Source organism: Paramormyrops kingsleyae, chromosome 25, assembly GCF_048594095.1.
Source record: "Paramormyrops kingsleyae isolate MSU_618 chromosome 25, PKINGS_0.4, whole genome shotgun sequence".
Lineage (NCBI taxonomy): Eukaryota > Metazoa > Chordata > Actinopteri > Osteoglossiformes > Mormyridae > Paramormyrops > Paramormyrops kingsleyae.
Window position 1 is genome coordinate 27,682,806 of NC_132821.1, and position 15,959 is coordinate 27,698,764.

The 15,959-nt window shown below is 48.1% G+C and overlaps 1 protein-coding gene across 1 annotated transcript; it reads left to right on the forward strand.

Moving 5' to 3' along the window:
* Positions 1-220: 220 nt before the first annotated feature.
* Positions 221-15,938, forward strand: pds5a (PDS5 cohesin associated factor A). The gene is made up of 33 exons (XM_072707750.1): positions 221-453; positions 1,281-1,430; positions 4,488-4,691; positions 5,078-5,164; positions 6,005-6,102; positions 6,521-6,647; positions 6,730-6,810; positions 6,900-7,040; positions 7,674-7,789; positions 7,998-8,092; positions 8,215-8,360; positions 8,446-8,597; positions 8,959-9,072; positions 9,150-9,231; positions 9,312-9,360; positions 9,482-9,621; positions 9,718-9,833; positions 10,295-10,400; positions 10,493-10,653; positions 10,745-10,868; positions 11,083-11,241; positions 11,558-11,626; positions 11,741-11,877; positions 11,979-12,102; positions 12,232-12,436; positions 12,605-12,719; positions 12,838-12,970; positions 13,062-13,181; positions 13,265-13,327; positions 13,447-13,592; positions 13,686-13,749; positions 13,840-14,177; positions 14,322-15,938. The coding sequence occupies exons 2-33, from the start codon at positions 1,320-1,322 to the stop codon at positions 14,323-14,325; spliced, it is 3,927 nt and encodes a 1,308-aa protein (XP_072563851.1). The 5' UTR covers positions 221-453; positions 1,281-1,319; the 3' UTR covers positions 14,326-15,938.
* The last annotated feature ends 21 nt before the right edge of the window (positions 15,939-15,959 follow it).

Here is a 15,959-nt window from a genome sequence, read left to right on the forward strand (position 1 = left end):
ACCTTATTCAGCTCACCAGCCATTTTCCAGGTTTAGCAGGAGCGCTTGAGCAGCGAAATCTGCAAACTGTGTCACAGACTGGCCTCCCAGCACCGGAATTGGGGAACCCTGCAAGGCCACTCGATCCTCACATCGCCTGATGTGAAAGTTACTTTTGAATCGCCTTTCCTCTCACTTCCACCCCCTCCATTTTCCTACCGTAGTACCGACTTTAGACTGTTGGTGGCGCTGTGCTTTTATTTTCCGCGGAGACGGTGAGAAACTGCACTGTCTGAAAGAAGGAGCATTGTGCTGCAACTAAAAAAACCCTGCCAAAAGCAGACTCGTATGCTAAAACACGGTATCCATGAGGTAAATATGGCAGGGAGGGTCTGATCAAGCCGACGGACCGGACGAACCTACCTCGGCTGGATGTGAGGCTGCCTGAATTTAAGAGTTTAATCTACCACTGAGGTACTTGGGCTATTTATACCAATTCCGATTCGTCTAGGTAGATGAAAAAAATCAAAGTTCGCAGAAGGGAAAAAAATCACTGTATAAATATAAGGTCGGTAAATGTGATGGTCCGTAATTCGAAGTTGGAGAATTAAGTAAAATTAGCTATCAGCGTCTTCACTGCGTGAAAAGTTGGTGCTGTGTTAAGGAGCTCGGCGGGGTGACCGAGGGTATTTTTCAGTAAGAAATCCGGAGCTTGTTAAAATAAAAGTGCAGGCTGATTGTGCGCCCGGTTTTCTTTGCCATCCGCACGATGCGTGTGAGCCAGCCGCCCTCAGCGCTGTGCGGCCTAGCGTGGCTGCAGGCCGTCCGCTCCGTGCCTATTCAGCGTAGCTGTGCTAGGCTAGGCTAGGCTCCGCTATACTAGGCTAGGCGCTATCCAGCTTCTTCTCTTTTCGCACTGTTTTTGTATCGTTTTTCGACAGTGGGGGGGAAAACGTATATTTTTTTAAATAAACGTTTAAGTGGGCGGAAAAGTTGATGCGATCTTTTTGGAAATTCATTGTGAAAGCAGTACTTTTATAAATTAATGTAATGAAAGAGAATGGGCAGCTAGCTCAGATTATTGGGCGAGAGCTGAGCGCCTGTGCCGTCGCCTGCACTAGTGGTTCCTGTTGTCGCTTTTGGTGACTTTTTACAAGCGTAAACCTGACCGGGGCTTTGGCTCTCTCCTCCATTTAGCTGGCCCGGGATTTTATTTCGTCAAGGGAATCTTTTTAAATTTGTTTTTGTCGGGTTAAAAGTGTTGAATTTACGGCGATGAACTTTTGTTTTCTGACCCATAGAGGGCAGTAGAGGAGCGCAGGGACGCCACGCCGACGAGAATGGAGTTCCCGCAGCAGCAGAAAGCGGCGGAGGGCAAAATAACTTACCCCCCAGGGGTGAAAGAAATCACCGACAAAATCAGCAACGATGAGGTGGTCAAACGGCTCAAGGTCAGTGGGAAGCTACTCTTTTTGCGCCATCACACTTTCTTGAATTTGGATGCACGTACGTGTGCCGTAACGGAGTTATTTTGGGAAGGCCTGATTGAGACTTGCTTCCTAATTTATTCTACAGATGTGTATTTGTAATGTGAGCGTTTCCCGCTGGTTTCAGTATAACAATATTTTTGGCCTTCAAGCCATCATTTTGTGGTACCTTTATCTGTTCATGGTAGGATGTAAGATGCACCTTGGTTTAATATGATTTCTATTTTTATAGCCTGTACTATGTTTAATACTTGGATCTTTCAAGTTTCACTTGTTTTGGATGTATCTAATATTTCCTTGTTTAGTCATATTAGAAGTCGTCCAGCCATCCTTCACCTAAAACTTACCATCTGTGCTGGACTTTGTTCACCTTGCAACAGAGCAGAGGTTATAATCTGTGTTTTAGAGACCCAAAATTATTAATATTTCTCCCCCCCCCAAGAGATGTTCTCGTCATCTCAGGTTTTAAATTGATGCTGTGTTTAGCACCTAGGTAGTAAATATTTTTCACCATTAGATCAAAAAGAATTGAAATAGCTATATGTGCATTTTACTTATGAATGTATTAGTAGTATTTTAATTAACATGGTACTATAGAAACTGCCTTATCCATGATGTGCATCTTAAATTCAAGGGGATTTTCTGCCGTTATTTCGTATGCAAAACTAGTTGGCCATTAGACAAGCACCAGTTGTAACAACGTTCAAGCAAGACAGGTTAGATGTACATTAAAAAGTCTGTATTTTTTATGAAATATGGTTGGGGAAAAGCGGTGGTTTTCAACTGGTGGGTCCCAAGACCATTTTAAGTGGGTTGCAGATTGTGAGATTTTAGAACAATACATACCCCCACCCCACCCCAATGGAAGAAATACTTTAGGTGCTGAGGCAAAACCATTTGAGAATTACTGGTGTAAAGGGTTCTGAGGGCGGTTAAGGGACGTGGCTCTGTCTGCAAGTGCCACCAGCAGATTGGTGAACGCATTGGTCACATAGTGGCCTCTTCTCCCCCCCCCCCCCCCCCCCCCCCCCAAACAGGGCCTGTTGCTGTCACTTGTTGCCAGGGTGATGATCATTAACGAAAACTTATAAGAAAGAAAATAAGAAAACATTTAAGATGAAAAAAGATAACATGAAAAAATAAAAACATAACTAAATGAAAATTGAATTCTGAAATAAAAACAAATGTACAATACTTTCTATTACCATTTTTTTTAATGGTGTTTCACTAATGAAACGATTAGTTTGTGTTTAATGACCATTAATAGTACCTATTACTTGGTGTGCCTGCCTTGAGAACATTAGTATATAATATGCATTGTGTATTCATGTACTATTCTCTAAAGATCAAACGCATAAAAAAGCTCTACATCAGGCAATCCTTAGAAATAAAATCACTGAAACTAAAACGTATAAATACTAAATGGAAATATCTAAAAACGAATAAAACTACTATAAAAATTAAGACTAAACTGGATTTCAAATGAAAATACATAACTAAAAAATCAAAAATATAATAGCACTGGTTGTTAATAATCATGTTAGATTTTTTTTTCCCAGTTTTGTGAGAATAGTGCTCCCATGAATGGTGTCCTGAAATTGCAAAATCAGTCCTAGCCTTGATAGTCGTGTAATAGTTGTGATTGGTGACTACTCAGATTTTTACTAAATATCTAAGCAGTTTAATGTTTCAAATTTGATCATGTACACAAAAATATGCTGTATGTGTGTGTAGTGAAATTCATTATGAGGCTGCTTAAATAGCAAAAAAGAATTCAAGCTGGTAGCTGTATTTTCTATGTTTGTGTAGGACAGTGTATGTGAGGAGGATGTAAAATAAGATGCGTGGAGTTGTGTTAAGTCCATAAAAGTGGTATGTTAGCCATTAGGGCAGGGCTCTTCATACCTGGCCCTCGATTCCAAATCCAGGTCGTGTTTTCAGTTCTCCCAGGTGGTTGGTGTAATAATTACTGATTCTGATTGGCCAGAGGCTTCACACCTGGCTCATGGGTAAAAGAAGGCTGGAAAACCAGCAGGGCTCGGACCTTGAGGACCGGGATTTGAATAGCCCTGCTTTGGGTGTCCTTGTTTAGTATATGGACAGCCGGAATGTAGAATGATTGAAGGTAGCAGCTTCTAAAATTGTAAAAAAAAAAATTAAATGGAAGGATTTTTCCCCCCTTGGCATTACATAGAAATGCAAAAAAAAGGGAATGAGAACAAATTTGCACCATACTTCAGACTCAGTAGTGCAGGCTGATGTCTTCATTAGCAGCTGACTGCACCTCCAGTGCACAGCTCTGTGGAGCTTCTGAGCAGCTCATGCTCTCCGCCCATCCCCCCTCCCTGCCCTGTGTGCTCATTGGCTGACACACTTGCTGCTCTGTCACCAGCAGCTTGAGTAGATACAGCATACTGCCTGGGGGCACTTGGCGTGCTCCTGGGTCCTAAAGACATCATTCATTTGAAAGGCATGGGTTCTTGTAGTACGCTGAGCTCCTGTAAAGTGAGATGTGAATGAAATGTCAGGTGTAATTTAGTTAAAAGGATTACAAGCTTGCTGGTTTTGGTGTAATTTGTTCTGGGGCATTTCCAGGGGTGCTTTTGCCGTTTTCTGATTTATTTTTTTTTGATTAGTAGGGGTTTAGGGCTGATGTGTAGGCTTGTTATCCAAGCTTCTGACACGGGAGTGTGACTCACTGAAATTGGCTCTGATTCCAAAATGGCCTCGCCGATTGAGATTTCCTGAAAGATAGCACTGGTACGCATAAAGAGGATTCTACTCTTGAAATTGGATATATAAAAACGTACAAATGCAGGGTTGCTAGTAATGTTAGATCTGGGGTCTGCAACCGTTTTCGCCCCAAGGGACCAAATTCCATCAAGACTCTGGATTTAATAGCATTTTGGTCCGGATGTGGAGCGGAGTCGGCCAGTTTGGTGACCACTGCTCTAGAGACTTTCTGAAGTCTTCACAGTGGAGCTCGGCTGTGCCATCTCATCACCTTTCATTCTCACCAAGATGGTGGTGAAGACCTTCATGGACATGGACCAGGACTCTGAGGAAGAGAAGCAGCAGTATCTGGCACTCGCCCTGCACCTGGCATCCGAGTTCTTCCTACGCAACCCCAACAAGGACGTGCGGCTGCTGGTGGCCTGCTGCCTGGCGGACATCTTCCGCATCTACGCCCCTGAAGCGCCCTACACCTCCCATGATAAGCTGAAGGTACACTTGCTCACCTACACACAACGTTCTAACATTCATGTGGAACTGTAATCGACTCCTCGCCCATGGCAACCGGAATGTACTGGCATCCCTAAGTCAAACCCACTGGAATTTCAGCCCATAAAGCTTAGCGGCCCCCCCTTTCCTGACATCTCCGTGGGCTTTCTCCTCTTCTGAATGTAAGCAGCTTGGCTGCCAAACCTCCAGAACTGTACGAACCCTCATTAAAAGCCAGAATTCACTGTTCCACACTTCTGCATTAAGTCTTTCCAGCTGTGTGGTGTCATCCTGTTTTTGTGGAAAAGGGGCTGAGACGTGATCATTCTCCAGTATGGATTCTTGTGGTATTCCCCCCCCCCCCGTATTTACTATTCATTTTCCCGCAGGACATTTTCCTATTCATCACCAGACAGCTGAAAGGTTTGGAGGACACTAAAAGTCCTCAGTTCAACAGATACTTCTACCTGCTGGAGGTGAGTGGTGTCATTTATTCATTGGAATGTTTTTAGCAAAATGCTTTTTTCCCCCCCTCAGGCATGTTGCACATACAGTGCTGACAAAGTCTTCAGACGCTTCCTTAATTTGGTAAAAATATTGCAGGTTTATTGGTTTTATAATAAATTTCATTACATTATTTTGTTGACAAAAAATCATGTTGGAAACAACCAGTAGTTTTAAGTAGAACATTCAAGTAGTAATAAATTGAAACCCAAATTATAGTTCTAAAAGAGCTGTTCTGAGTTTAGTTCATTAACCAGTCTCATTGCGTGCTTTTTAATTAGTAACACCTTTGCAATAACATAAAACATTTGTGTTTGGTATCCCTTTGGGAGCTAATGACTATAGTTACAATTAATAGCAAAATGGCAAGAACAGAACTAAATGAGTCTGTGATAAAAATGATTCTTATATAAGAGTTTGTCTGTGCTGAAGGTATGTAGAGATATGTTAGACGTTGCTTGTCAGTAGACTTATTAAATCAATAAATTTGCAACATTTTCACAGAATTAAGCAAGTATTCCAAGACTTTCTGTAAGCACTCTATACTGACAAAGGATGGCAGGTAATGAAGTCTATGGCTGATGACGGCGCGTTCCTCTTTCAGTGCCGCATTACACTGAGAAGTCTTCTGGTCATCAGAGCTGTGCCAAAAATAGACTGGAGTCTGGGTTACGCCTTGGGTGATCAGTGAAAACAAACAAAGTGAAAATGGCCTCTGGAAAAGTGAAGCTGGAGGAGAATGTTCTCTGAATGTGACGTTCCGCCTTCGCGGTGGCAGATGACTCCTGTAACGTTCTGCCTCTTCTTTGCAGAACCTTGCCTGGGTCAAATCTTACAATATCTGCTTTGAGCTGGAGGATTGCAACGAGATCTTCATCCAGCTCTTTAAGACCCTCTTTTCTGTCATAAAGTAAGTTTAGAATGCGATGACCACACTGATTTTTTTTTTCGCAGTGGTTGATGTTGTCGTTTAGTTTTCTCGCCGCATGTTGTTCAGTAGTAAACTTTCAGTAAAACCACAGTGTGAAATCATCTGCTATGCAGACTTTAGCCATTTGTGGTATTAATCTGGCAAAGTTAACCACTGGTAGCCTGTTGAAAGTCTATAAATGATATATTTAAGAAGGGATCAGTAAATCCAGTGATGAACTTAAGGTCTGTAGACCTGTAAGAAATAGCAGGTTTTCAGGTGTAACGGCATTCGCATATAAAATAGCCAACCAATAGTCTCTGTCCCTTCCTTCCATAAATAACGTTATTGTTCATCAATTGTTCTTGTGTTAGCGTCCAGCTTTGCATTGACAGCGTCTCCTCTCTCAATGCTTCAGTACCAGCCACAACCAGAAGGTACAGATGCATATGTTGGACTTGATGAGCTCCATCATCACAGAGGGAGATGGTGTAACCCAGGAGCTGCTGGACACTATCCTCATCAACCTCATTCCTGCTCACAAGGTAGGTGTGAGGTTTTCCTCTAAGAGCACGGCACTCATCATGCTACATGAAGCTTTATTGAGTGACGGTCTTTTATTTGCAGAATCTGAACAAGCAGGCCTATGATCTCGCTAAGGTACTTCTGAAGAGGACTGTTCAAACCATCGAAACGTGCATCGCAAATGTAAGCATCTTACCATGCCACGATGGTCTGATCGCTACTGGTGAACAGCTGAATGGGGTTCATTGCCTTACCAACGCGCTCTTTTTCAGTTCTTCAACCAAGTGCTGGTCCTGGGCAAGTCGTCCGTGAGCGATCTGTCGGAGCACGTCTTTGACCTGATCCAGGAGCTGTTCGCCACGGACCCCCTCCTCCTGTTGTCCGTCATGCCTCAGCTGGAGTTCAAGCTTAAGGTGATCCTGCCGTTTGAGTTTTTGACCAGAAGTCGGATCCTGATTGACCGATGAGGAAGATGAGCTTGTCTTTTGGGAGTGAACATGCATTTGTCGTACGAGAGACTCATTACAGATCTATGGAGCCAACAATGAGTGTAGGCTTGCTGAAGCTGGTTCTGCTCATACATTGACTAGTTGGGTACGGAGTCCTAGTGCTCCTGAGTAGAGGTATCCTTTGAGGGGTGAGAAATGGCTGTGTCTTGGGAGCTCCAGGAAGGACACACTATTTTAGTAGGGTGGCTCAGCAGGGTGTGCGTGTGATCGGAAGGTCATCGGGTCAGATCCCATGGTCGGTAGAGTGATTTCACAGTTGGGCTCGTGCAAGACCCTTGACCTCCAGTTGCCTCAGGGGATTGTTTGACCATGGTTTTTTCCTTCCCAGAAAAGTGTGTTTCGCTTTGGGTAGGAGCTACGTAAATGTCGGTTTTGTGTGAAACAGCATAGGCAGAATGACAGGAGCTTTTGGGGAAAGGATGGCGCATGTGTGCATTTAAAAGCAAGTATGAACCTGCTTGTTACTTGCTTAGTACTGTATCCTCTTATATTTGCTGATGTCCTCATGCTGTCCCTCGGTGTCCCATTCCTGTTCAGAGCAACGACGGCGAGGAGCGGCTAGCAGTGGTGCGGCTGCTGGCTAAGCTGTTTGGGGCCCGAGACTCCGAGCTGGCCAACCAGAACCGACCACTCTGGCAGTGCTTCCTGGGAAGGTGCGACTAAGTGTCTTGGAGGGGCATTGTTCTTTATCTGTTCTATTGTCAGTGCTGTCATGACCTTTCAGTACAGAAATAGGGGAGAAAAGCTTCAGATTTCAGAAGTAAAATGACTGCTGTTTCTATCAAAAATCCCAAACATTTTGTTGTATTGGGAAGCCATTTTGAAGTTTGTGTGTTTTTTGTTTTTTTTTTCTCTCTCAAGGTTTAATGATATCCACGTTCCTGTCAGACTGGAGTGCGTGAAGTTTGCCAGTCACTGTTTGATGAACCACCCTGACTTGGCCAAAGATCTTACAGGTGGTGTGGCGTTGGGTATTATATGCCTAAAATGCCAAAATCATGTTGCAAAGAGATTCTAAGGTGGAATTGGTCGGGACACGGCTGAACCATAACGTATCCTGACACTGTGCTTGTCACAGATTACCTGAAGGTCCGGTCACATGACCCTGAGGAAGCCATCCGTCATGATGTCATAGTGACTATCATCAACGCGGGGAAGAAGGACTTGAACCTAGTGAACGACCAACTGTTGGGATTCGTACGCGAGCGGACGCTGGACAAGAGGGTGGGTGTTTCTCTCCTCGGCCAATCACGTTGCATGTGACGCCTGCTCGCTGCTGTGATCCTGACCTTGCCCCGTCTGCTCGCAGTGGCGTGTGCGCAAGGAGGCCATGATGGGCCTGGCCCAGCTGTTTAAGAAGTACTGTCTGCACCACGAGGCTGGCAAGGAGAGTGCCCAGAAGATCAGCTGGATCAAGGACAAGCTCCTGCACATCTACTATCAAAACAGCATTGATGACAAGTGAGGCCCCACAGTGCCCCCTACAGGGTCACAGCACCATTACACTACAATAAATGTCAGTTGCACATGTGGGAAAAGGCCGTGGTCAGGTTTTCTGAGTTCCTCATTTGAAAAAGTATGAAATATATGTCTGTACGCAATTCTGAGAAACCGGATACAGTGACACCCCGCCAACCCCCCCCCCCCCCCCCAGGCTAGAGGATTCTATTAGTCCAGTTCTCTGTAAGGTTCTCTGGTGGGAGACTTTTCTCGGTGTCTGTGTATGGTGTTAGTCCAGCTTTTAGCCACAGTGATGGATGCTTCCAGTCAGGTTAACCGGCGTCGTGTGTCAATCTGAAGTGTCCTGAACTGTGTTTATCAGGCTTCTGGTGGAGAAGATCTTTGCACAGTACATGGTGCCTCACAGCCTGGAGACGGAGGAGAAGATGAAGTGTCTGTACTACTTGTATGCCTGCCTGGACCCCAACGCCGTGAAGTGAGTCCAACTCTGGCTGCCCGCGCCTCGCCGAGCCCCGACTAGGGCATCGTGTGACCGTCTTGTGTTTGCTCCAGGGCACTGAACGAGATGTGGAAGTGTCAGAACATGCTGAGGAGCGTAGTGAGGGAACTGCTGGACCTGCACAAGCTGCCGCTGGTGAGAAACTGCCGCTCTATGCTGCCCTCTGCTGGGCATCTCCCAGGAACACACCTGACTCATTGTCCTAACCATTGCAGTCTGAAGCCAACACTGCCGCCATGTTCGGGAAGCTACTCACCATAACCAGTAAGTGTCGTCTGGTGCTAATTCACTAGTCATTCCAACAGCACCTGTAGCACAGAGCAGTGTTTGAATTTTCTGGTTCGCTGGATGCGTCTTGGCTTACCGGGCTCTTTCTCCCCCTCAGAGAACCTTCCGGATCCTGGCAAGGCCCAGGACTTCATGAAGAAGTTCAACCAGGTGCTGGGAGAAGACGAGAAGCTGCGTTCCCTGCTTGAGCAGCTGATCAGCCCCACCTGCTCCTGCAAGCAGGCCGAGGTCTGCGTGGTGAGTGAAACAGCCCCCCCCCCCCCCCCCCAAAATCTTCTAGACATCGCCGCTCATGAGTTTGATTGACTGATGAGGAAAACCCTCCTCCTCCAGAGGGAGATCACCCGCAAACTGACGTTCCCCAAGCAGCCCGCGAACCCGTTCCTGGAGATGGTGAAGTTCCTGTTAGAGCGAATCGCCCCAGTGCACATAGACTCTGAGGCCATCAGGTGATGGGGCTGTGGGTGGGTCAGGGGCAGAGCCGGGCAGTTTGTTAGGTGACTGTGAATGCATGTCTGAGTCATTCAGGGCCGTAAAACCACACACACCCTGGACGTCCTCCTGTTAATGGGATGCGGGACAAAAAGCTGAAGTAATAGGGGGCTTTTAGCTACAGGTTCTTTACAGCACAGCATGACTATGGATTAACGGGCTTTCAGTGTTATGTAGTAGTAGTAGTTGTGGAGGCTTAGTGAAGAAGAATGGCTTTTACTTTGTTGGGACACCTAGTGTTAGAATGGTGTAACTGCAGTTGTACTATGCTCTATTGAATGTCACCCATGTGTAAATAAGGTATGTTTACAGAAATATGAACATATAGCTTCTGTTTATTAAATGATTGATGTTAGGTTGTTTAATAGGATCGGGTCTGTATTTAACGCGGCCTGGCCTGTGATGTTGACTTGTGTAGCGCCCTGGTGAAGCTGTTGAACAGGTCCATAGAAGGGACCGCAGATGACGACGACGAGGGCGTGACCCCCGACACCGCCATCCGCTCAGGGCTCGAGCTGCTCAAGGTGTGCAGGCGTGCGTCTCTGGGTTCCCACGTCACTGCCGTACCTGTCGGCTTCAGTTCTGTAGTTCAGCGTCGCGCCGCCGGTCCCCACAGGTGCTGTCGTTCACCCACCCCACCTCCTTCCACTCGGCCGAGACGTACGAGTCGCTGCTGCAGTGCCTGAAGATGGAGGACGACAAGGTGGCGGAAGCCGCCATCCAGATCTTCAGGAATACGGGCCAGAAGATCGAGGCGGAGCTGCCGCACATACGATCGTAGGAATCTGCGCTTCTCGAGTTAGATGGGGTTCATAAAGTGGTTGTGCCTGCTCCATCTCAAAGCTCCTCCATCACCACTGTCCTGCAGGACCCTGATCCCCATCCTGCACCACAAGGCCAAGAGGGGCACCCCACACCAGGCCAAGCAAGCTGTCCACTGCATCCACGCCATCTTCCACAACAAGGAGGTGCAGCTGGCACAGATTTTTGAGGTAGATCTCCTTTTGGCTGGGATGCCGTTGTGGTGTTAGCCGTTAGCGACTGGGCCTGTTGGATACTGGCCCACATCTGAGGTCTGAAAGGTCCAAGCGGAAAACAAACGATTTTGTGCTCCAGAAGGCTTCACGCCTCCATTCCCTCGTCGTCCTTAATCTGGTTAATGCTTCCAGTTCAGAAGAAGCTCCTTATTCCTCTCCCTCCCCGCAGCCCTTGTCCCGCAGCTTAAATGCCGACGTTCCTGAGCAACTCATCACCCCACTGGTGTCACTGGGCCATATCTCCATGCTGGCGCCGGACCAGTTCGCCTCGCCCATGAAGTCCATCGTGGCCAACTTTATCGTCAAAGACCTGCTGATGAACGACCGGGTGAGAGACCTTCATTCATCACGGGTGCTGCTTAGTACCTGCATTAGGTGGCAGGTCCTTGTATGTTGTGGGGTTGGAGGACTTGTCGGCACTCTTGGGTTGGTGGGGAACTGATCCCTTCCCCTTGGAGCCTATAAACTAGTCCAGTTTCCCTCTTTACGGTCACTATAGTAGCACTGAAGTGGTTGGGTACTTGTTCACACTAAACCTCTGCTCCTCTTTGTAAATCGGCTATTCTAAGCCAGTCAGCTTGGCTGTCTAGTTGCTAGGTTCATATTTGGTCATATTGACCAACGGTTGTTCTTCATCTCTGTAGTCGATTGGCAACAAAGTCGGGAAGCTGTGGAGCTCCGATGAGGAGGTGTCCCCAGAGGTCCTGGCCAAGGTAGGACTGGTCATTAGAACCATGCTGTCATCTCTCTTCATTCAGCCTGGGATGGGATGGAATAACCGATATGGTGAAACTGTCTTTCGGTACCGCTCTGCGATTGGCCCTCAGGTCCAAGCCATTAAGCTACTGGTGCGCTGGCTGCTGGGAATGAAGAACAACCAGTCCAAGTCGGCCAACTCCACACTGCGTCTGCTGTCGGCAATGCTGGTCAGTGAGGGCGACCTGACGGAGCAGAAGAAGATCAGGTAGCTGTCTTAGCCCTCAAGTCGGTCGAGAGGCATGTGAGCAGGAGAGCCGGGGAGCATCCTCTGTGCATCCTCTGACCAGCCCAAACTCTCCCCTTCAGCAAATCGGACATGTCTCGGCTGCGGTTGGCGGCTGGCGGTGCCATCATGAAACTGGCACAGGAGCCCTGCTACCATGACATCATTACTCCGGAGCAGTTCCAGCTGTGTGGTTTGGTCATTAACGTAAGTCACCCCATGTGTGACAGTCAGGAACCATTGACCATCTTGTTCCTATGGCTCCTCCGCTGCCTTCCATCAGAGCCGGACGAGTGCCCGCCTTCACCGCCTCTGTGTCCTCTTCTCTACCCACAGGACGAGTGCTACCAGGTGCGGCAGATCTTCGCCCAGAAGCTGCACATGGCCCTAGCTAAGCTTGTCCTGCCCCTGGAGTACATGGCCGTGTTTGCCCTGTGTGCCAAGGATCCGGTGAAGGAGCGCCGTGCCCACGCCCGCCAGTGCCTGCTGAAGAACATCAGTGTGCGCCGCGAGTACATCAAGCAGAACCCCGTAGCCCATGGTGAGCCCATGGAGTCGCTAAGCTTTGAGGAGCTTGATTAATCTGCATATAATGATCATCTTCATCAAATGATCAGGCACGATAAGTTTTTCCCTGACGTTCAGATGTGGAGTTCCTTATTCATTTTGTCGGGTGTTCCCTGCTCTCTCTGCTTGTTTCATCTTCCAGAGAAGTTACCCTCACTTCTGCCAGAGTACGTAGTGCCCTACATGATCCACCTGTTGGTCCACGACCCCGATTTCACCAAGCCCCAGGACTTCGACCAACTCCGTGACCTCAAAGAGTGAGTGGACTCGTGGGGGATCAAGGACCGCCAGCACCTTGGATCGGTTCTGCATCTCTCAACTTGCCTGAAGTGCTGTATCACATGACATTGATTATCAACCCCACCCCCATCTCAGGTGCTTGTGGTTCATGCTGGAGGTGCTGATGACAAAGAACGAGAACAACAGTCACGCCTTCCTCCGGAAGATGGTCGAGAACATCAAGCAGACCAAGGATGCTCAGGCACCTGATGACCCCAAGGCCAATGAGGTGCGTGGTGTCACCATTTCTGCCATCTGCTCTCCTCCTTGGTCGGGGCCCAAATAGGCCGAAGGTGTGACATGCTCTCTTTCCACAACAGAAGCTGTATGTGGTGTGTGACGTCGCACTCTTTGTGATCGTCAACAAGAGCACCTCCTGCCACTTGGACTCGCCCAAAGACCCCGTCTTGCCCACCAAGTTCTTCACTCCCCCTGACAAGGTCTGTCGGGACCCGTCTCTGCTCTCAGCATGCGGGACTCTTGTCACCAACCAGTCGCTTTGCTAATCGTTTTATTTCCACAGGACTTTGTAAATGATAAGGAATTCTTGTCAATGGAGGCCAGAACCATGCTTCTGACAGGGAAGGTGAGATCCCTGCTTATTTCAGGTTCTGTGAGCCACCTGGCGGATGTGTAATCTAAAGACTCTTTGAAGTCGTCTGGCTTTAACACTGTGGCTTTATCTGTCCCCCCCCCCCCCCGCAGCCCAAAGCCTCACCAGTGCTGGCCACGGTGAACAAGCCACTCACAGTGGCAGGGAGGAGACCGTACACCAAGAGCACGGCCTCAGAGAGCAGCGTCAGCCTGAGCGGTCACTCGGAGTCCATCTCCCCAGCCGGGAACAGAACCAGGTAAGGATCAGACCCGTCATGCTCTCACGTTCTTGTGCCGCTGTAGTATCAGGTCCAAATGCCGCTAAAGCTTCTCACGTTCTACCCAATCAGGGTGGCGGGCGCAGAAGCCACAGGGCCAGGAGCGAGTGAGAACGAGGAGAATCCGGTGTCGAAGGTGAGCGGACGGGCTAAGCACGTCGGTGGGCCGGATCCTCGGGGGGGGATCTCTCTGTGTCATCGTCATGTCTGTGTTGCCCTTTCCCAGGAGAGCAGCTCCGAAACAGGCCAGGCCAGCGTGAAAAAGCGGGGGGCGGGGGGGACACAGTCCCCCCACCCGGAGAACAACGTGGGACCCGATGGCGCCACGGCGCCCGTGACCCCTACCCCAGTCCCTACTAAACCCAGACGAGGACGGCCGCCCAAGTCCCTCAGTGCGGGTGGGGCCACGAGTGCGGGTGGGGCTGGGAGAGGCAGGAAAAGAGCAGCGCCCACCCCCGACAATACAGGCAGTCCCACAGTAGAGCCAATCACCATCAAGATACCAAAACAGCAAGAGGCAGACGGCAAGAGGGCCATGACACAACGGCAGATGGACCTACAGAGGTGAGCCTTTGGCTGGGCCCAACCCTGTGGATGGTTCATAAGCTGCCACCTGCTGATCTGGCTGCTGCAATGACTGTGAAGTATCAGTTAAAACGATGGGTATTGAAGGTTCTTCTGACAATCTCCATCCTCTCTTGTGTTCAGGTAAAAATGGCAACACAAACCAAGATGCCAGGAGCTGCACGGGTCGGGACGTTTATGGGGGCAACAGTGCTGTACAGACCCTGCAGATCCCACGGACTCAAGCTCTTTGGACACTGGCTGTACTGGACTTCGTCACACCCGAGTACTGCTGCTCACGTACAGTTGAGAAGCAGATCTCCTCAGGAGAGAATCTCCAAGGAATGAGCAGAGCCGTGCAGGCCCCCCTCCCCCCCCACCCCGCAGGCCTGAACAGCCACCCGACTTGCTGTCCACCTCACCCCCACTACTCTGATCATCAGATTTCCTATCCACACGTACATCTTCGATCCAGCCAATGGCGCTCAACGTTCTGCTTATCCCTCGTTCTGATTTGCTGTTTCCCATGAGGCATTCTCATTGGATGACATTGGAAGCCAAATACTAGTCCCCAAGTACCTCCATAAAAGTTGGGGAGAACTTAGCATAGGCACTGATGTGTAGAGGTCGCTTGTGCGACATGTGCGTTGCCGATAGTCGCTTAACCGCTTAACCTCCTGCTGCATACAACCAGCGAGTGGCACTGGATTTTCTTTTTTAAGGGGAAACATTTCCAGAGGATGGTGACACACCTAAGGTTTTTCTTCTTGAAAGCCCTGTGACCTTCAGCGGGGCTAACCCTAATCCCAAGCCATCCCAACTATTTGGTTATTTTCCCTCCTCCTCCTCTTTCTGCTTCCATCGCTTTTAAAGGCTGCCATCCCCATTGGCTCTGCATGAACGGTTATTCACCTGCATTTAAACCAAGTGGGGATACAAGCTTTACGACGTGTTCCACCTCCCTCCCTCCTAGAGGCCTTTTTAAATTAGATTTTACAGTTTTATATTGTGACAGAAGTGTATAAAACGAAACGAACGATGCAGCCTTTTCTGCCTTCGTTGGACTGGTGATGATCACCACGGTCGACTTATGTGTAAGAAAAGGTTTTGAAGTATTATATACATTATATATATAAATATAAAAATTTGATGCCTACATCAAGGTTGAACTTGCTGTTAGACATGGAAATATTTGAGAATATTTTAAAATTTTCAGCTTTTTTATTTTAGTGATATTCATGTTGGCATTATTCCAGTTTTTTTTCTCCCCCCCCCCCAAGTTGATGTGTACGGATGTTGAACGCCTCACATTTCCCCCCCCACCCTACCCACTAAATAATCATTGTTGGCAGTCTGGTTGGTTGAACACCATTTCAAAAACTCACAATTCAGCACACCAGGTGAATTGTAATGGCCACTTCACTGGTTCAGATGGTGGGCATTTTAAGACTCGAACCGTACCACCTTGCGCTGTCTTGATTTTGCTTTTGACTGAATGCAGTTCACTAAATCAGCTGTATACTATGGGAATCAGCGGCGAGCCAAAGTTTCCAAGTTCTCCCTCATCAGAAGCAGCAACGGAGGGGTCTGCGCCCATTTCTAAAAGGACGGTCTACTTGTTCATATCGAAGGCCCTCAGAGAGCGACTCGGAACCCAGAACGAGAGCTGTGTTCATGCTGAAACAAATGTGAATAAATGTTACCTTTTGCCATATCACATTGTCAAGATGACAGAATAAATGCCTTTCCATTCTTTTTAAACGCGGGAGCGGCTGAGGCCTG